The 21,237-nt window shown below is 45.0% G+C and overlaps 1 protein-coding gene and 1 pseudogene across 1 annotated transcript in view; one reads left to right on the top strand and one right to left on the bottom strand.

The window, feature by feature from the left end:
* The window catches only part of Tet1 (tet methylcytosine dioxygenase 1), a 71,473-nt gene that overhangs the window by 36,534 nt on the left and 13,702 nt on the right, over positions 1 to 21,237 (bottom strand). Inside the window, exon 2 of the mRNA XM_052164632.1 lies at positions 20,602 to 20,655. Coding sequence (XP_052020592.1) covers positions 20,602 to 20,655 — 54 coding nt within the window. The remainder of the gene's footprint in view (positions 1 to 20,601; positions 20,656 to 21,237) is intronic.
* Positions 15,366 to 15,530, top strand: LOC127670299 (uncharacterized; annotated as a pseudogene).

The raw sequence follows: 21,237 nt of genomic DNA, 5'->3' as shown, positions 1-21,237 counted from the left end.
ACCGTGCTGATCTTGCAGTGGTCAGTTCCCAGTTTACAATTGCCTGTAAATCCAACTCCAGGAGGAATCCTACACCTCAGTGCCTCTGGCCCTGACGCACACACGCCCACAGATACAAATAACAAACAAAGAAAAAAACAAAACAGCAGCAGCAGCAGCAGCAACAACAACAACAACGCAGAAAACCAGCTGCCTAAACAAGCGCTCCCCATGCAAACCCCAGTTCTTTGATTTCCCGATGGCTGGCCCAGCAAGTCGAGTGACCATCAAATCTGGTGGCTCCAATACATCTGGACCTGCAAGGAATCACCTTGAAGAGCTCATCTTCTTTTTGATTCTAATGATTACTTCTTACCTACCCAACGCAAAAGCATTTTTTTTAAAGCCTGGTGGCGTTCATCTGGAGGGAGAAACGAGAGGGCTTTGAAAGAGGGATTAAAATCCTTCTAACATACAGTATTTGAGGATTGCCTCTGAAAGTCTAAAGACGAAGTAACCCTCTGAAACCATGAGTGCCCTCTGAGGCTAATGCATCACAGCTTTGTTAAAGGATGCTTAGACCCAAAACAAATGGGTCTCCACCCCAAAAACAAATCACTCCTGCGCACTCACATCTGTATCAACCGACTTCCCTCTTCGTAAAAATTCCTTTAAACCAAGTGTGGTGGCACACTTCAGGAACCCTAGTGTTCTGGAAGGAGGCAGGAGGACCATCCATCCCTAAGAGTGCGGGCTAGCCTGGGCTCCATACATAGTTCCCAGGCATTCCTCAAGACCTTGATCACATTTCCAAGAATGAGGAATTCATCTCTCTGCTGACACCAGTGGAGATTTTCAGCCAAAAATAAAATCAGCACCACATAAGCCTGTCCATCACAGGACCTATGCATTCAAAGGAACCTAGTGCAAGACGGCTTGCCAGGTACAGCCTCTTGCTGAGAGAGCCCGGCTTTGCCAAGTCACAAATAGATAACTAAGTGTAATTCAAATAAGGAAGGAAAACTAAATGGACGAGAGAGATGCCTGAACATCATCCCTGTTTCGATGGCTCAGGAAGAAGCCTGGTGCAGCTGATCAACAAGTGGAATCAATAGGGTATCCACACTTTGCAGGAGTTTTATTCAGACTGACTCTATCAGTATTTGCCGAGTTCCGTTGAGTCTATCATGGATGGCTGGAACTTAGACACAATACTCCAACATGAGTGCTTATGTATCTATCGAACTGTATAATCTCTGGTGTCCAAAATATTTCACTGTAGGCCATATGTCCTGGGAATGTAGCCGCCTCCTCCCTGCAATCGCTGGGCATACTGAACACAACAATCAATAACTGGAAAAACATAGCCGTGCTCAATAAGGCAACTCCCGGTCACACCTACCCGGGGGCACACAGCCAACCATGGGAACATGATTCAAAGCCCAGCCTGAGCTAGAGAGAGAGAGCCAGGGCTACCGAACTCAACCGCACCGGCTCCATAGATCACAGTTTATATTTAGATGCTGAAGGCTCAGGATACGTTCCAGGCTGCCCCACCTCACCCTCCCGCCCCAAGATTGTATTCTGTGGCCCGGGTGCTCACACTAGAGTTTAGTCAGCTGACCGGGCTATTTATGTTACTTCCCAGAGCTGCGAGGGAACCCTGGGGGTTCCACGGCTAAGAAACACACTCCAAACCTAATTTCCTCTTAAATGTGGCTTAAGCGGTCCTCAGGATTTTGTCAACTATCAAGCCTTGCCCTAAACGCTCCCCCATGGCATTCTGGTCCCTTGAAGATCCACCCTGAAAGACACCGGGTAATCGGTGCAGGAACCTGATGGTATAGGAAACCTGAAAGAGGTTTGGTCTTTCGGTGAATGCCCTGGTACTTCCTCTACAGTACGGTCTCCAGCCAGTTCCACCAATGTTCCCTTAAAGGAGACATTGGGGCCCTTCTCATTCCTGCTTTCTCAGAACGAAGCTCCACAAAAATCGAGATTCATGCACAGGCCCTGGATCAGAGTGTTGATGAATCCCCAACAGGAAAAACAAACAAACAAACAACAACAACAACAAAAACCAGTGTTTTCTGAAGCATCAAGTTTTCCCTTGCTCCTTCTCACAGGCTCCATGTTCAAGGCTTTTCGGAGTTGAGGACTGAGCTGAATCCCTGTCGAGCCAGGACAACACAGACTGAGGCAGGGGTTTAAGGCTTGCCCAAGATATATAATAAGATCATGACACAAAAAATTGAAAGCAAAACACAACAAACCCTTAGGCCACAAGATTGGGATTCCCTCACTTCAGAGACAAAGAGAAGAGGGTTGCTAGAAGCCCAAGGCCAGCCTGGTCTCCATAAGCAATTCCAGACCAGCAGGGAATATTCAACCTGACCATGCCTCCAAAACCAAAGAAAATGTCAGAGAGTGACAAAGGCTCGCAGAAACACCTGTAATTAATTTAAATCATATTCTAAATCAGTGTATTCAAATTATTCCAATTAAAAAAAAAAACTACCAGATTTTATCTGAGAATTGAATCAACTAACTCCACACACAAATGAGGGCCCTGGTGAACTGTTAAGTGAGCTGATAAGTTTTCTTGAGGACAAAATAAGTCAAGGCAAGCAAGCCAAAGGCAGGATTACCGGGGACAACTCTCAGATGGGTTCACGGTTCCCAAATGGGGAAGACCAAGACCTAGGCGGGAAAATCCAGGGTAGAGGGAGGGGGATGCCAGCCACACCCTGTAACAGGTAGGGTTGAGGGATGCTGGGAGAACCTGGAGGCCAGGTACACTTTGGAATGTTAAATGGGTTCCCCAGCCGCTTGTCCAACATGAACTTCCAGGACCCACCTTCAAACGCTGGGCTTGTGACCATGTCAACACTGGGAGTCAAACAGGACTTTGCGGACGCTAGACGTGCATTCCATGACCAGAGAGTCAGTCATCCCAGGAAACACGAAGCCCAGTGATGCTCACAGTGTAACCTTAATCCTTGAGAGCACATCTCCCCTCCCCCACCCCACGCTAAACTTTCAGTACATAGTATAAAACACAGACAGGGCAGTCGCCTGCAGTCAGAGGCAGAAAAGCAGTTCACGCTCACCCTCCCCTGCACAGGAAGCTCTAGGTCAACCCACGCGATATAAATCCTGAGGGTGACTGGATCCTCCAAGTCTGGTGACCCAAGTTCCATTCCTGTGACAAAAGAGAACTGATTCCACAAATTATCCTCTGACCCCCCCCCATTATCTCCTGGGTCATATAGCACGTAGTTTTGTTTATGTTGTCCTTGACAAATTTAAACTTAGTATCAAATCAGACATAGTGGTGTAGGCCTTTAATCCCAGCACTCAGGAGGCAGTCAGGTGAATCTATACCATGAGTTCTAGGACAGCCAGGGTTATAGTGAGACCCTGTCTTCAAAATAACAACAACAACAACAACAAACAAGCGAACAAGCCAGGCATGCCTTTAATTCTAGCATTGGGAGGCCAAGACAGGTGGATCCCTGTGAGTCTAAGGGCAGCCTGGTCTACAAAATGAGTCCAGGACAGCCAGGGCTAAAAAGGTCAAAACAAAATCCAAGTAAACAAATCTCAAAAACAAACTGAAAGGGCTTTTTTTTTTTATTAAATAATATGGCGTAGGGCATATTGGTCCTTATTGTCTTTGTCACCTTGCTGGGATGGTACCATCAGGGACACCATCCACCATCCTCACGTACTCTTTTCTTGTCTCCTCCCTCTGCCCGGTCTCTTTCCGCAATGCAACTCCTACATCCTTGGGCGTGCCCCGATGAGCTTTACCAGGGCAGGACGTGCTGATCCGGATATCACAGAAAGGAGCATCCTCCCAACCTGCCGCCCCACAGGTGAATGCAAAGGATACAGAACCAGGGAGAAAGGATGACGACGGATCACAGAGGTCTAACGTTTACCCAGACACTGTGCTCACAGGCAATCCACAAACTTCTGGACCACACGAGATGCTGGGAACACACTCGCAAGCTGCGCACCTGGCGTGCTTTGGATGAAATAGCAACACACACACCGTAGTAATAAGACCCATAAATAGAGGCCAGAGAGCCTTCTCAGCAGGAGAACTGCTCTTCAGAGAACCCGGGTTCGATTCCCAGCATCCACACGTGGACTCACAATATGATACAGACATACACGGACACAAAATGCCCACCCACATATAATAACCTCATCGGTAAATAGACACTTTTTTTAAAGGATGGAGTGGGGATTGAGATGTGTGTTAACACACGGACCAGGATGACAGTGAACTCGTGCCATGGTGTGTACAATTACTACACACAATTACCCTAAAACATCTTTAAAAACAATGTCAGTTTAATTACAGGAACACGAACAAAATATATTCCTTAGTGTTATGCTCTGAATCAATCAAGTTTGAGGACAGTTTGGGCCACAACTGAAGTGCAGTTGGCGGTGTGGAGGGGAGGGGAGGAGAGGAGAGGGGAGGGGAGGGGAGGAGAGGAGAGGAGAGGAGAGGAGACGAGAGGAGAGGCGGTTAGGAACGTAGCCCACTCGGTGGAGGAATTGCCTGTCTAATGTGCACGAAACCCTGGATTCAAGCGCCATAAACCACGGTGCTGGCTGACTGCGCCCGCCCTCTCAGCACTGGGGAGGTGCAGACCGGAGGATCACCAGGCAGGTTGGGACATCCTCGGCAGCATGGGCTGGCTCTGCGACAGCAGGACTGTGAATTCCGTAAATTCTCACGGCAAGCATCTCACTAAACTTCGGTGTTATATAATCAGGAAACCCGTAGAGATTAGCACATAGTTTAGGAGACTTTTTAATGACCCCCAGCACACTGCTCTTCTTGGAACACCGCTAAATGGGCTTTTCGGGCCAAATCTAGAAGTCTTTTGGTGTGCTGCCAATCACGGACACCGGGGCAGTAGAAATGAATCAAGCCTTCAGGACTGCAAGTTGCTGGCACAGCGAAGCCTCTGCACATGCACATGCAATGAGGCCCTTCCTCCAAACCCCTCGGTATTTTATCTGCAAAACTAATTCAGGTCCAGGCACATCAGCCTGGGATACAGTCAGCAGATAGACAGTAGAAGCGAGGGGCAGGGACCTTTGCCAGTGGCGTGTACACAGCTAGGTGACTTAACAGCCCAAGGCCTTCTCAAGACATCAGTCATGGCAATACATCCCAGGGGAGCGATTGCTGGGCATTGTTTTTGAAAACTCTCAGGCCCAGGATTCAAAGCCCTGAAGAGAGATTCAAAACAAAACTCCAGTCTCCTAAGGGGAGTTGCTCGGCCTTAAACTCAGCACTCCATAGGCAGAGGTGGATTGCAGTGAGAAACCCTGTCTTAAGAAAAACAATAGAACAAACCCTACTATCAAATAGCAAAAACAATTATGGAGCTAGGAGATGAGGTTGACACTCTAAACCCTGAATAAGGAAGATTGTGTAAGTACAGCACATGCTTACACATACATGTAATAAAATACAGAGCTAAAGACTTATACTAAAACAATCCTACTAGGGGCTGGGGAGAAGGCTCTGTGAGTAAAGATGATCGCCACCGAGTATGAAGACCTCAGTCAAACGACTAAACAGTGGCCTCTGATCTCCATGCACACAGCTTAGCCAGCATGTGTGCATGCATGAGCTCTCACACACACAAACACAGTCACACGTAAACCGAACAGGTGAATAAAATGTAAAACAAACAATAAACCCACGGCACCATTACAAGGAAAGCAGGATCTGGCCCAATAAGCCAGGCTTGTGGAGTCCTTGCAGGAACTGGGTGATATGTAGTTGTTGTGGCGAGGGGCAAGGCGGGCTGAAATTCAGAGAGAGAGCCTTGGAAAGGCATCTGAAATGACAGCAAACAGCAGATCATACTGTATGCACTTGGAATTATAAAACAACACAAGAGCTGGTGAAGCGAGCCTGCTGCTCTGTGGAAGATCTGGATTCGGGTCGCAGCATCCACATCTTGGCAGCTCACAACTGCCTGTAACTCCAGTTCCAGGAGATTTGATGTTCTGTGGCATACACACACACATGCGTGCATGCTCGTGTTGGTACAAATTTCTAATCCCAGCACTTTAGAGGTGGGACAGGTCAAGGCCAGCCTATGCTAAAATAGACCTGTTCTCAAAATGGCAGAGGGAGGTAGTCTCATTACACATTCTACAAAGTCACCTTGACCTTGAAGCATCGAAGTAGTGGGAAGCCTCGAATCTCATCCCCTGGAAACTGAACTATAACAGGCTGCATCCGGTTCCTTACTAATAGCCAACGTGCAGAAGAATATCTTTAAAAATAAAAGATTTATTATATGTAAGTACACTATAGCTGTTTTCAGAGACTCTAAAAGAGGGAGTCAGATGATGGTTGTGAGCCACCATGTGGTTGCTGGAAATTAAACTCAGGACCATCAGAAGAGCAATCAGTGCTCTAAACCACTGAGCCATCTCTCCAGCGCGCAGAATATCTTATGCAGAAGCATTGCGCTCCAAGTGAGAGGCTGAGTAAGCTATCAAGGGGCCAGCAGAGAGGGGGACCACATCTACTCAGACTGTTGAGTGCTAGGAAGGCTCTCTCTCTCTCTCTCTCTCTCTCTCTCTCTCTCTCTCTCCCTCCCCCCCCTCTCTCTCTGTAGGAGACACAGCTATCCCTAACCCACACAGAACTGTGAGACAGCATGAAGACCCTGGGTTTATTTCCTAATCCTATCAAAAATCAACAGCACAGAGAGGCATGGTTGGTATTCAAAAACTTTAATCAACAGCAGTTGAATTTTTGTGAGTTTGAGGCCAGCAGTCCAATCCCTACACAGACCATACGTAACTCCAAATACAGATATAGAACAGGAAAATTAATTATTCTCTGATCTCTCACATACCTCAAGAGCTAGAACTTTGCATGTAGATCACCCCTGGCAAGGAAACTACAAGGAAATGTGAAAGATGAGCCAAGATCAAGTCTACCCCCCTTTTCTGGTTTCTTTACAAAAAGATGTACATGCTAGGGCTGGAGAGATGGCTCAGCTGGTTAAGAGCTCTGACCGCTCTTTTGAAGGTCCTGAGTTCAAGTCCCAGCAACCACATGGTGGCTCACAACCATCAGTACAGCTACAGCGTACTCATATATATAAAATAAATAAATCTTAAAAAAAAATGTACATCCTAATAAAGCCTGGTCCTGGCACTCCCAACCATAAACCCAGCACTGGGAAAGAGGCCAGATGCTGAGTTTGTGTTGAGTTTGAGGAATGCTGCAGTGAGTTTCGAGCCAGCCTGGATTATATAGAGAGGACACAATTTTCCTCAAAACAAAATCTAATAACCCAACTGTTGTTCTTAGCCAAGCCTGGTGAGTGGTTCTACCATAGTCTTTAGATTCTATAGCAGAAAGAAGCAAACCATGCAAGGCTATCCTAGATTCACAGTGACCGTCTATTTCAATAAGAAAAAACAAATAAGCAGAAGAATTAATAAATAAGGAAAGGTAAAAAAGAAATCCCCTTTATTGAAAAAGATTCCAAAGGAGAAAAATCCAAAGAAATCACTCATTCATTCATTCATTCATAGAGCTAAGGTATTCTGTAAAGTTAAGACAAAACCGACACAAACAAAAGACCTAAGTTCAAAGCCACTAGGAGCTACATAAACAGACCTCAAAACAAATTTTAAAACAGCAAAATACACTACAGACAATCACGTTTTAAGGTGGCATTCTAGAATCACACTGTGAGGCAGGTATGACAGTTCCTAACTGTAATGCTAGCACTCATGAAGCTGAGGCAGGAGGATGGTGTAATCAGGGATACCCTGGACTTTGTCCATGAAATCCTCTCTCTCTCTCTCTCTCTCTCTCTCTCTCTCTCTCTCTCTCTCTCTCTCTTCCATTTTTCCCCCCAAGACAGGGTTTCTCTGTGTAGCCTGGCTGTCCTTGAACTCAGAAATCTGCCTGCCTCCGTCTCCTGAATGCTGGGATTAAAGGCATGCAGCACCACTGCCCTGCTGAAATCTTCTTTTTAAAGGAGAAAAACAACAACGAAATTAACCAAACCCAAGCACAGCGGCAGCCACCTATGGCTGGAGCAGTTTGGAGATAGCCTCAAGAAGTAGGTCTACAGAGATTTCCAGGGCAGCGATTAGAGCCTGTCTCAAGATAAAAAGAGCTAACACCAGTCAGGATTTTGAGGTCTGCCTGTTTTATATATATGGTCAGTCAGAAGCCAGAAGGGTTACATCAAACCCTGACTGAAAAACAAGAAATCCAAAGTACTCAATGGGTTAAGGACCAAAATGATGTAGCTGGGCTTAGAATGACTAAAGGCAAAAAATGTGCCGGGTCCCACCGTTCAAAAGGCTGACTAGCAACTGAAACTCATTACTGCTGGCGGAGCGCCGTAACACCGCTGAGTCAGCAAGTCCACCCCATCTCTCCAGGACAAGTGGAAGCGTATGTGTGCCTCTTCACGTAAGACCTTGGATAAAAATGCTCACAGCAGATTCCTTCATAGTCGGGAAAGAAACAATGCAGGTGTCAATCAAAAATAAGGCTAGATAAACAACAGTGTATTTAACAATGGGACACTCCTAGGGAACCAATCCACGAACAAAACAAGAAAAAACTGCAGAAACCATCGGTGTCCCACTCCAGTGAGGAAGTCTAAAGAATGACTTTGGACTAGGGAACTGTTTTTCAAATATGACATCAAGAGGCAGAGAGAGAAGTTGGCTCAGTGGTTGGAAAGTGCTTGTTCTCACAGAGGAGCCTCGCGGTGGTTCACAACCATCTATAACTCTGGCCCTCGGCAATGCCATCCACTACCTCCCCACACGTGACACACACGCTTACAAAACACTCACACACACTTTTTTTAAAAAAAGGGCTTAGACAACAGCCGGGTATGTCTGCACAGCCCTCTAACCTCAGCACTCTGAAGGCGGAGTGCAGGAAGCCAGAGTTTGAGACTAGAGTTTGAGACCAGCTGGGTCTTTATGTCGAGAAACTATCTCAAAATCCAAGAGATAAATGGCATAAAATGAAATTTAAAGCCCTGGTCAAGATGAGAGGAATGATGGAGAACACCTGTGATCCCATCAGGGCCCAGGAGAAGGTGTTGGAAGCCCAGGAGCTGGAATGGTTGTGAACAAGGCAGCTGACGGAGACAGGGACTGAGACAGCTCGCTGGTTTCCTGTGATTTCTTTTTCTTTTAAGAAAGACTATTGCCAGCCAGGCGGTGGTGGTGCACGCCCGTAATCCCAGCACTTGGGAGGCAGAGGCAGGTGGATTTCTGAGTTCGAGGCCAGCCTGGTCTACAGCGTGAGTTCCAGGACAGCCATGGCTATACAGAGAAACCCTGTCTCGAAAAAAACAAAACAAAACAAACAAACAAACAAAAAACAAAAAAGTACAGACTGAAGCTGAAGCACTTCTACAGATAGAAATCAGCAGGTGTTCAGGGCATGGTGTTGGGCGCCAATCCCAGCACTCCCAAGGTAGAGGCAGGCTGACATTTGTGCTTTGAAGTGCAAAGCCCTGTTGGACATTACACTTACAATCTGAATCTTTCATTATATGAAATACACACTCGAAAAAGATCATTACTCTTGCTCATCGAAGTGAATAACATTTTGGTGTTTTTTTGTTTTTGTTTTTGTTGTTGTTGTTGAGACAGGGTTTTTCTGTGTAGCCCTGACTGGACTGTCCTGAAACTCACTCTATACACAAGACTGATCTCAAATGTTGGAGATCTGCCTCCTTCTGCCTCCCAGGTGTTGGGATTAAAGATATGCGCCACTATTGCCTGGTGAGAATATCATTTTATAAAAATATGTTGTAAGTTTCTAAATTACTGAGATTCAAGTTTTCATAGCAACAACAGCAACCAAAAAAAAAACCCATAAATATATCCAACTATAATTTGGCAATAAAAATAAAATTCAAATAAATAGCAATGACATTAAAATGAATGCACAAATACAACATATGCGTAATATATATACACTAGTTTTGAAACTTTTCCATAAGTGGGTGGTGTTGGCGCATATAGGACCTTTAATCCCATAATGCTGGATGCTGAGGCAGGTGGGTCTCTGAGAGTTTGAGGTCAGACTTGTCTACAGAGTGAATTTCAGGACTGTCGGAGCTACAGTGAGAACCTTTCTCAATATATGTCACATCATATACATATGCATATATATATATATAAAATATAAAATTGACCACATTCAGTGGTATTATCTGACGGAGCTGGATTTCCTGCAGCAGTGGACAGAATCCAAGGCCTGGCTCTTGCCATGCTGTCACTGAGCTAAATCCCCAGCCCATGCACTAAGCCTTGGCCTTAGCAAACCTTGTCTGAGGGGTTGCAAGGTATTTTTGTGGACTTTGTTTCCTGTGTCTGCCTGAGGGTCACTCTGTGCTTATTTTATTATCTTGACCAGAGGCAAGTGGTCCCCTCAGAGCTGCCCTGGTCTGGAGAACTCAGACTGAGACTTCCTTCCTTCCTTCCTTCCTTCCTTCCTTCCTTCCTTCCTTCCTTCCTTCCTTCCTTCCTCCCTCTGTAGCTTAGGTGAGATGATGGAACACGGGGAGTGGGGCAGGCAGATAATAGAAAAATGAAGTCCATGTCACACTCCACCGTCTACGATGCCCTGTGGTACGGCTGCAGCTTGACTTACAGTCAAGCCTAACTCAAGCCACTGGTTGTGAGTGGGTGACTCGTGCCTGGAATTTCAGGTTCAGACAGTGTGGTGAGAATGGTATTACCAGATAGAGGCCAGCTTGGGCTCTGACCCCCATCTCGAAAATAAATGATGGGGGCTGGAGAGATGGCTCAGAGGTTAAGAGCACTGACTGCTCTTCCAGAGGTCCTGAGTTCAAATCCCAGCAACCACATGGTGGCTCACAACCATCTGTAATGAGATCGATGCCCATTGGATGGGGGCTCCAATGCCAGGAACAGGCAGCGGGTAGCCCTGGGCCCTGGGCCCTACATAGTCCATAATGAGAAGTGACTGACAGGTAATCCCCTGGCTTCCATTAAAACATACAATATAAATAAATATAAGGTTTCCAAGAAAACCTCATCATTAAAAACACAAAACAATAATGAAATGATCAAAGCTGCACAGATCTAGCAAATGAGAATTCGGTCTAGGATATGAGAACTGTATTATTTACACAGAAGGTGCCAGTTTCAAGGACAGAAATAGTGGAGCATCCTCGACTGCTAAGAGCAGACTCTCGGGGGCCGGAGAGATGGCTCAGCAGAAGAGTACTGACTGCTCTTCTGAAGGTCAAAAGTTCAAATCCCAGCAACCACATGGTGGCTCACAACCACCTGTAACGGGATCCGATGCCCTCTTCTGGCGTGAAGTCTGAAGACAGCTATAGTATACTCATATAAATGAAATAAATACATCTTTAAAGGAAAACAAAACAAAACAAAACAGACTAACCCAGACAGGATTGCCTTTGAATACAGCAAACAACAAAAATAGTTTCATTACTGAATCTCCAGAACTCGGGTGGCAGAGGATGAGTCGGACAGCCAGGGCTATACAGAGAAGCCCAGTCTTGAAAGCAACAACAACAGCAACAACAACAATAATAACTGAAAGCTATTCTGAGCTGTGAGTATTGTTGCACACTTTTAATTTTAGCCTTAGAGTGGCCCAGGCAGAAGGATATACAATGGATGAAGCTGGGGGGGGGGGGGGGGGGAAGGCAGGAAGAAAGAGGGCAGAAATGGTTCAGAAACTGACTTCCCACAAGCTAGTCTGACCTCCACAACTTCAAGGTGACACAAACAGCAGCCATCTATCCCCACAAACAAATACAAATGTAAAATTTGGCCAAAGACACTCTACTGTAAACATCTTTATAATTGGAAGATAAAGCCAATAAACAGTGCAAATGTTTAACAAATATGATTTGTGTGCCCTGCAATTGAATATATATATATTATAATAAATGTGGGGAAAATGGACCTCAGTATCAGGAATCTGGCTCCATCCGAGCAAATTCCGGGACCGGGAGAGGGTAAGACCCTAAAGTGTTTATTGTGCACGCATGCCTGGAACACTGGCACAGGAGACATGTGGCTTGGAGACAGGCTGACTCTTAGAGCTCACTGGCTAGCCAGCCCAGCCAATCTGGGAGCTCCAGGTTCAATGCCTCGAAAAGTGGAGGGGGGAGCAAGATGCTAAAGAGAGACTTCTGGGCTACACAGATATACTTACACACACACAGGCACACACACACACACACACAGGCACACCACACATATAGACAGACCACACACACAGGCACACCACACACACAGGCTTCACACACACATACATACATACACACACACACACACACACACATCACACACACACACAAACACATGGGCACACACAGGCACACCACACATATAGACAGACCACACACACAAGCACACCACACACACAGGCTTCACACACACATACATACATACACACACACACATCACACACACACACAAACACATGGGCACACACACAGACACACCACACACACACAGGCACACCACACACACAGGCTTCACACACACACACACATACACACACACACACACACACACACACACACACGGGCACATACACATCACACACACACAGACACACACACACACACACACACGGGCACATACACATCACACACACACAGACACACCACACACACAGGCACATCACACACACAGGCATCACACACAAGCACACCACACACACTGGCTTCACATACACACAGGCTTCACACACACACAGAGGCACACACACAGGCAGACACACACACACAAGCAGACACACACACACACACACACACTTTTTTGTTTTGGAAGAGCCTGAGAAAAGGTTTCCTGCAGCCCATTCAACCATGTATGTACTCCAATTCTCTGCAATAATTCCTAGAAATCACAGCACGGGCCCAAGGCTGGTTTATAGCGTTGCTAGCCTGGCTCTCAGTGGGTTGCCAGACTGGCCCCAACCTCAAGGCACTCACTCACTCACTCACTCACAGCCTTTCCAAGGCTGAATTACACGCACAAGCCACCAACGCATTCAGTTGGACCTGCATCTTGTCTTATTAGAAATTTTCACATTGCAGAGATAAACAAAGCCCTGAAATAGGTCTGATCATCTCTAGGCAAAACATTACCTTCCAGTTCTGGGTGTGCAAACCAAAAACCCCATGTGTGCCTGTGAATGCACGGCGGCACATGGCATTAACTCTCTGGGCCAAGCTGAGAACCTTCTCTCCCAGTCGTGCACCTCGTGTGTGGGTTTGCATGTGTGTGTCTGCATGTGCATGTGTTGATTTTTGTAACAGGGTAACCTGGACGCTATGTAATAGGATAGATAACCTTGAAACTGCTGTTTCTGCCTCCACCTTCTGAGTGGAGGAACAGAGTTGTCAGGATTACAGTTGTGTGCCCCCACATATGATCTGTGAGGTATTGGGAATGGAACCAGAGTTTTGTTCACACTTAAACAAGCACTCTAGAGACTGAGCTAAATCACCAGGCAACTCGGGTGGCGGGGGTGGGGGGGGTGTTATTGTTGTTGTTTTGGTTTTTGTTTGTTTTTTGTAGATAAGGTCTCAACTCTGTAGACCAGGCTAGTTTCCTCTTCAGCTTCCATAGTAATGGGCTGCATTCCCATGCCCAGCCACACTTGTGGAGAGTCTCTCTCATCACCCTGCAAACATCTCTCCCACTAGTCTCTTACATGCAGAAGCCTGAGATCTCTTGCCCAAAACTGGGAACTCTATACAATTCCATCAACAGAAAGCAAAATCATCTTGTCAAGTGGTAACTTTAATAACCTGGGAAGTCTGGTCAGTTAAACACACACACACACACACACACAAAACCACTACAGTCCTTTACCAATCTTTCTTTTCTTCCTTCCTTTTTTTTTTTTTTTTTTTTTTTTTGGTGATTTTGAGACAGGGTCTCAACACATAGCCCTGGCTGTTCTAGAACTCACTCTATAGACGAGGCTAGCCTCAAACTCAAGAGAACTGCCTGACTCTGCCTCCCAAGCGCTGGGATTAAAGGAGTGCACGCCCTCAGCTGCGGCTGCCACCACCAGCAATAACCCTCATCTCCACTCCTCAGACAATATTTTTTTTAAAAATGTAAATAGGCTGGAGTTGGTTAGCTCTCTCTACCTGCTCTTTCGGAGGACCCCAGGTTCATCTGTAAGTCCAGTTTTAGGAGATCCAACACCTTCACACTGACACACAAGCAGGCAAAACACAAATGCACAGAAATGAAAATGAATCATTTAAAAATGTTTAAACAATGTTGCAATAAATGTGTGTGTGTGTGTGTGTGTGTGTGTGTATGGGGGGGGATCCTTAGCTAGTCTGTAATTATCTTGCATGTGAATAGACTATTGGGCTTCAAAAATAAACAAGGTATCAAGTCTATGTAACAAAGCCCTAGAATACATAGTAACAATTGACAAGGGAAGGAATTAGTCTCAAAGTTACAACTGAAAAACCCTGCATACTGTTTCTGAACACTATGAAACAAAAACCTAAAAAGCACCAAGTCTTACTTCTTCCTTTCCTTCCAAGCAGAGAGCACACTCTATAATTTATTCGCCTGTTTTCTAGCTTTCTGGCTTGTCTTTTCTTGTAAACCTTTAATCTCTTAGAGAGCAGGAAACACATTGGACTCTGTGTGTGTGTGTATGTGTGTGTGTGTGTGTGTGTGTGTGTGTGTGTGACACTGTTGCAGCCCATCATTTTGTATGTACATGAAAATCACATACCCACTATTGGTTACTATTATTGCTCAGAAAGAAACCTTTATGGGGTATTCAAATGAGGCGAGGGAATGGTTCCCAATATTCTGAAATTTGCTCCACCCGAGACCACACATTCACATGCACATACCATGCCTTCTGCTAGTGTGGCACAAGCCCTTATGTCCTGCTCCCCTGCCCCCACTCATGTTTCCCCCTTTATCAGCATCAAAGAAGGAAACACCAAGAGGAGGCTTGATTTAAGATCACTTCCGCAGAGCTGCCTCTGCAGACAGTTTCCTGGTTTGCCATTCCCTGACATTTCTCTATTTATTCACCCCATTGTTTCAAATACTAAGCCTACTTTAATAATATCTTATAACCAAGTACTAGCAAATGTCCCTTTGGCAGCAAAGAAATGGGGTTCAAGTGTTGACTGTCACGTGTCTCTCCCCAGAGTACCCACTTGCATTGAGATGCTTTTAGACTTACAGGAGAGCTATGAAACTAGTATAGCCTGGAGTTCACCCCGCCCCACTGATGTTACTATTTCTATTATCCTGGTTTCGGGTCCTTTTAAAAGACCAGCTTTGCACAGTGGCAGTATCGTAGCCAATGAGGTTTATCCGAGGCGCGATTATTGCTAATTAAAAGACCACCAATTTCTCAAACAAAACAAAAAAACCAGAATACCAAGTTACTTATTTATTCTTCTGTTATTTCTGCCATATGTAATATGCTCTGATCACATCCTCCATATTAGCCTCTTCTGCCCTCCCTATCCTAACATATTCCTTCCTAGTCCGTTCTCCTGTGTGCATTTGGAGGGGGGGCCTTGGAAGTGCATTTGGGGGGTTGAACTCTGCACCCCATGTGCAGTGTGGCTCAAAGTGTGTCTGTTTATCACAAGTTGGCTAAAACCTCAAGTGGTGATTCCAGACACCTGACACCCTAGGAGCTAATACAAGACAGTGGAGGTGGGGCTAGACCTATGGCTCAAGGGCACTAGTTGACAGTTGCAGAGGCCAGGTCCCGTTCCCTGCACCCACATGGTGGCTAGCAAACAACTGGTTCCAGGGAATCTGACTTCTCTTCTGATGTTCACAGGCATGTGCACAAGCATGGTGACACACACCTTTAACTTGAGTACTCATGAAGAAGAGACACCTGGTCTACACAGCGAGGTTCTGGCCAGCCAAGGCTACATTGTCTGACTACTCAGGAACGGCTCAGAGGGAGAGGGACACAGAGTGATGGAGGATGCAGGTGATCAAAACACAACACACATTAAAGATCATGACGAGATCCTGTGGAAGCAGACGGCCCACTGGCAAACTGCTTACCGGGCAAGAATGAGGAGACCTGGGTTCAGGTCTCTAGGACGCACTTGAAACGTGTGTGTGTGTGTGTGTGTGTGTGTGTGTGTCTCTCTCTCTCTCTCTCTCTCTCTCTCTCTCTCTCTCTCTCTCCCCCCAGGGGTGGAAGATGAAGAAATCCCTGGGTCTTGGTTGAGGTTCAGTGAGAGACCTTGTCTGGAAAGTAAACTAGAGAAGAACTGAGAAAGCCACGTGACTGGGACTTCTGACCTCTGCACAGGCTTGTACACCATAAACACGCACACATACAGAATGGAGAATCATTCAGTATTGTGTACAATTAACATGCTAATAACCTTTTTAAAAGATCAATTTAGATAAGTAATAAAAGCTGATTAGATCAACCAGGGTTTTGTTTGTTTGTTTTTGTTCTTAATTAAGGAATGAATGAACCCAGGAACGGCTGCTCACGCCTTTAATCCCGACACTCATCAGGCAAAGGGAGGAAGATCTTTATGAGTTCCAGGCTAGCCTGGCCTACATAGTAAGACCCTGTCAGGGGAAAAAAAAGAAGTAGGAAAAAAAATGAGGTAATTCAATTTGGACTCAACTGGTCCTACAACTGGACACAGGAGTTACCATGGTTCAGAGCAGGATGTAACTCAGTTTCCTCCATCATCTACCTATCTTTTAGATGCATAAGGATGGAAAAAAAATCTGGAAATCAGTCATTTACCCCTTCATCATACAGGGGACCTGGGCTATTTGAAGGTCTAAGGGGTCAGGGTGATATACATACCCATGAATTAGGTCTTTGGCATAATGGTACCTTTTCTATTCTTTTTTGTTTTTTTAAAAGATTTATTTATTTTGTTACAGTGTTTGCTTACATGTATTCCTACATACCAGTAGAAGGCACCAGATCTCATAGATGGTCGTGAGTCAACACGTGGTTGCTGGGAATTCAGGACCTCTGGAAGATCAGCTGTCACTCTTAACCACTGACCCATCTGTCTAGCTACATATTGCCACCTTTTCAAGGGAAATAAGATAGGACAAAATCCACCTGTAGAGTCCCTTCACTGAGCCCTGCATAGGGGTCTAGTCAGGTAAAACCTTTGCATTCCAGCTCCCAATGTCCAGCTGAGAGCTACATACCTTATCCCTAATCCTGCCTAACTTGCCAAAAGAACTAACTCCTGGGTTATGTTTCCTCTAGTTGAATTTTACATGCCTACAGCTCAAATCTGAATTAGTACTGCTAGGATGATACAGAGAAACAAAGCTCTCTTTCTTTTTATGATTTTTTTTTTTTAATTTTCATCTTTGTGTGATATACACATGACAGGATACTTAAAAAAAATGAATAGAATAAAAAATTGAACACCAGGGGCTGGAGAGATGGCCCAGTGGTTAAGAGCACTGACTGCTCTTCCAGAGGTCCTGAGTTCAATTCCCAGCAACCACATGGTGGCTCACAACTATCTGTAATGGGATCTGATGCCCTCTTCTGGTGTGTCTGAAGACAGCTACAGTGTACTTACATATAATAAATAAATAAATAAATAAATAAATCTTTTTTAAAAAGTAAAAATTGTCCATACTTTAAAAATATCTAAAATTAAAAAAAAAAAGCAACTTTAAAAATCCCAACATTAAATACATTAGTTTGGCTAGAAATGTTGGCTCATGTTGGAAATTTTGCATTTAGAAGTTTGAGAGAAGAATATCTGGAGCTTACGGTGAGAGCATCTTCCCAGGCCTCCCTGTGCTGCAAGGTTCTACATGGCGAGAACCTTGTCTTAAAGCACAGAAAATACAAAAGCAAAACAAAAACCAAAGAAACAACAATAACGAACAGGCCATTGCGGCACACACCTTTCAACCCAGCGCTCAGGAGACGGGCAGGTGGATCTCTCTGAGATAGGGCAACTGCTACTCTCCCCTTGACACATGTCAGGGGACTCCTAAGACCTGTGACTGCAGAGTAGCTCTACTGCCATCTTCTGGAGGACATGTATACCTGCACTCATTTGCACACACAGAGAAATATGTAAGAAATTCAAAATACCATTTCCAGCCAGTGGAGCATGCCTTTAGTCTCAGCGCTTGGGAGAGAGAAGCAGGTGGATCTAAGTTTGAGGCCAGCCTAGTTCAAGGCCAGGGCTACACAAAGAAACCTTGATTTGAAACTCATCCCTCCACCAAAAAAAAAAGTTTCTTGTAGAAAATAAATAAATAAATAAATAAATACACAAATAAATACATAAATAAATAAATGTTTTCATTTCTTGTCAATTCCTTATTCTTCAACAGACACCAACTACAGAAAGCTTGCTGCTGCTTGCTGGGACAGAAGACATTAGGCCACCACAGGGTCACAGCCTACTGCATGAGTCCACAAAGAAACATATCTTGTGCCGGGCAGTGGTGGCACACACCTTTAATTCCAGCACTTGGGAGGCAGATTTCTGAGTTCGAGGCCAGCCTGGTCTACAGAGTGAGTTCCAGGACAGCCAGGGTTATACAGAGAAACCCTGTCTCATAAAACCAAAAAAGAAAAAAGAAAAAAAGAAAAGAAAAAAGAAAGAAACATATGTTGCATTTATTTCTGACAGGCAACAGGTGACAGGAGACACATAGACTAACAAAACATAGAATCACCATACACACACACACACACATACAGCCTGGCCCAACATGGTCTATGATTAGTTCTACACATAAACTTACAGTGCGCATATGAATGTGTGTGTATACACATACCTACCCATTTATGAGCCATTTACAACAACAGCAAGACTAAATAAAATAGCTTCTTTATGGTTTTAAGACTGGGTATCAAGTAACCCAGGCTAGCCTCCAACTCACTATGTAGCTGAGGCTAGCCTGGAATGCCTAATCCTTCAGCTTCTACCTCCAAAGTGGTAGGATTACAGGCAATGCAGGAATTACATCAGTGATGGTCTACAGTTGGGAGGTATAAAAGGTTACCAATGGATAGAACACATGAAGAAAGACATAGGGGCTGGAGAGATGGCTCAGCGGTTAAGAGCACTGACTGCTCTTCCAGAGGTCCTAAGCTCAAATCCCAGCAACCACATGATGGCTCACAACCATCTGTAATGGGATCTGATGCCCTCTTCTGGTGTGTCTGAGGAGAGCAATGGTGTACTCGTGTAAATAAATCTTAAAAAAAAAAAAAAAGGAAAAAAAATAACATAAATTGGTTCATGTACCATTACAAACAACCACTACCTCATTTGCTCAGGCTTCGTTAAAACACGTGGCAAGCAGTCACACTCATCCCACAGAGCCTACCGCCCTGCTGACTCTGTGGTCAATTTCTAGTAAGCACTTCTTTGATGAATAAATATTCTTGCCCTTGCTGTGTGCACACAGGAAACAGAAACCTCAAGGTGGTCGTGGAGCCAGCAAGCAAGGTAATGTGTTTCTTAGTGCCAGCCTTTAAAAGTCACACGACTGGGGGGGAGGGTTGTGCAGCCAATGAGATCGGAACCGCCCCCCACCCCGTTCAGCATGCTGGGGTGGGGGCAGGGGTGCGGGTGGGGCTAAAACTTTATTTGCAAACACAAAACTACTATTACATTTCAGTCCTTTTACATTAAACACACAGAACAGTTCTGTAGACAGGTGGCTCTGCTGCTTAATATCTCCTCTACGACGCAGACCATTGCTAACATGTACAGTAAGGTAACATGTACAGCAGTGTAAAAGCTCAACATCTTAAACCTGTGAGCAATCTGCAAGGCTAAGGCTAGCCTCGAACTTCTGGCCAGGCCATAGGCTTTTAAATGAACTCTTCCATACCATAACAAAACCGCAAACAGATCCGGAGCTAAGCAAATGAGATTACTGCTGAACCCTCCGCACACAATCTATACGAAGTAAAAACATGCTGATCCCCTAAATCCACGGCAGCCAAAATTAACTACAGCACACTGAGCAGTTCACATTAAGCAATGAGAGTTTAACTCTAAGGTCTCAATGCACTTGAAGTTGAACTAAAACCTCTAAGGTCACTCCCTCCTCCCCCACCCTTGGGAAAATAATATATCAGATTTTACAATAGCATTGTCTAGGTGTTTAAAAAAAAATTTTTTTTTAATCACAATGAATCATAGCTGTCAACTTTACTACCATGGGGCTGGCTGCCCATGGTGTCCACAGGGTGCAGCCCACAGATGCAGGTGGCACAAAGGGAGCTGGAGGGGTGAAGGGATTATTCAGCACTTTGCATATAAACTTTTCCCCTTCTGTACAGCATTTATAAGAAGCTGCAAATGAAGGATGCTAATGTGGACCATGGGGGAGGGGGGGGGGGAGGGGAAGGGGGAGGGCAACTCTGGCTGAGTGGAAACTCGTGTAACCACTGACAACCTGGGCGAATCCAAATCCACTGTACTGTAAATTCACCCTCAGATGACAGAAAAACACTGTTTAAAATGGAAAAATACATATAGCGTTTAATCAAGAGCTGATTACCTTTAAAACTTTGGACTTCTTTTCCCTCTGGGGCCTCTTGTTTTCTTTTGTAACCTAAAATTAAAAAAAAAAAAAAGTAAAATTGAAATGTGAGCCTCCATTTTAAAAAAAAAAAAATATATATATATATTATATATATTTATTAGCTCCCACCCTTCCCCCCCTCCCCGCCAAAAATTTTGCTACTTCTCTGTAAAAACTACTCATATCATTTAATACCATCAACATGTTAGTCAGACCCTGAAGAGCTTATGCAAAATGTACACTTTAAAAGTCACTGGAAAGAAAAACAACGAACAACCTTGCATAAATAAAGATGGAGGGAAATGCCCCCTTTCCCCCTAAAAGTCTGTCTTAATTAGCCTCTGCATTCTTCACGGCGAAGCCCACGAGGTAGCCATCTTGCCTGCTTCTGCAGAGGAAGCCTCCACAGAGAGCAGCTCTGCAAACTGCTTTTGGTATCATTATCATGGTGTTTAAAGGCAGCCCTGGCCTGCCAGCACTGTAGACGTGCCGGGCATGCCTTTTGCAAAAACAGCCCCACAAAGAGTGCAGCCAATGACAAGGCAGAGCTTAGAGACTCCAAAGTGATCTTCGCAGCCTAGCACTATCCCAGACAAAGGATCTCCTGTGAGG

The sequence above is a fragment of the Apodemus sylvaticus genome, chromosome 19 (genome assembly GCF_947179515.1).
Source record: "Apodemus sylvaticus chromosome 19, mApoSyl1.1, whole genome shotgun sequence".
Classification (NCBI taxonomy): domain Eukaryota; kingdom Metazoa; phylum Chordata; class Mammalia; order Rodentia; family Muridae; genus Apodemus; species Apodemus sylvaticus.
The sequence above is the reverse complement of the archived record's forward strand: the minus strand, read 5'-3'. Positions and strand labels throughout refer to the sequence as shown.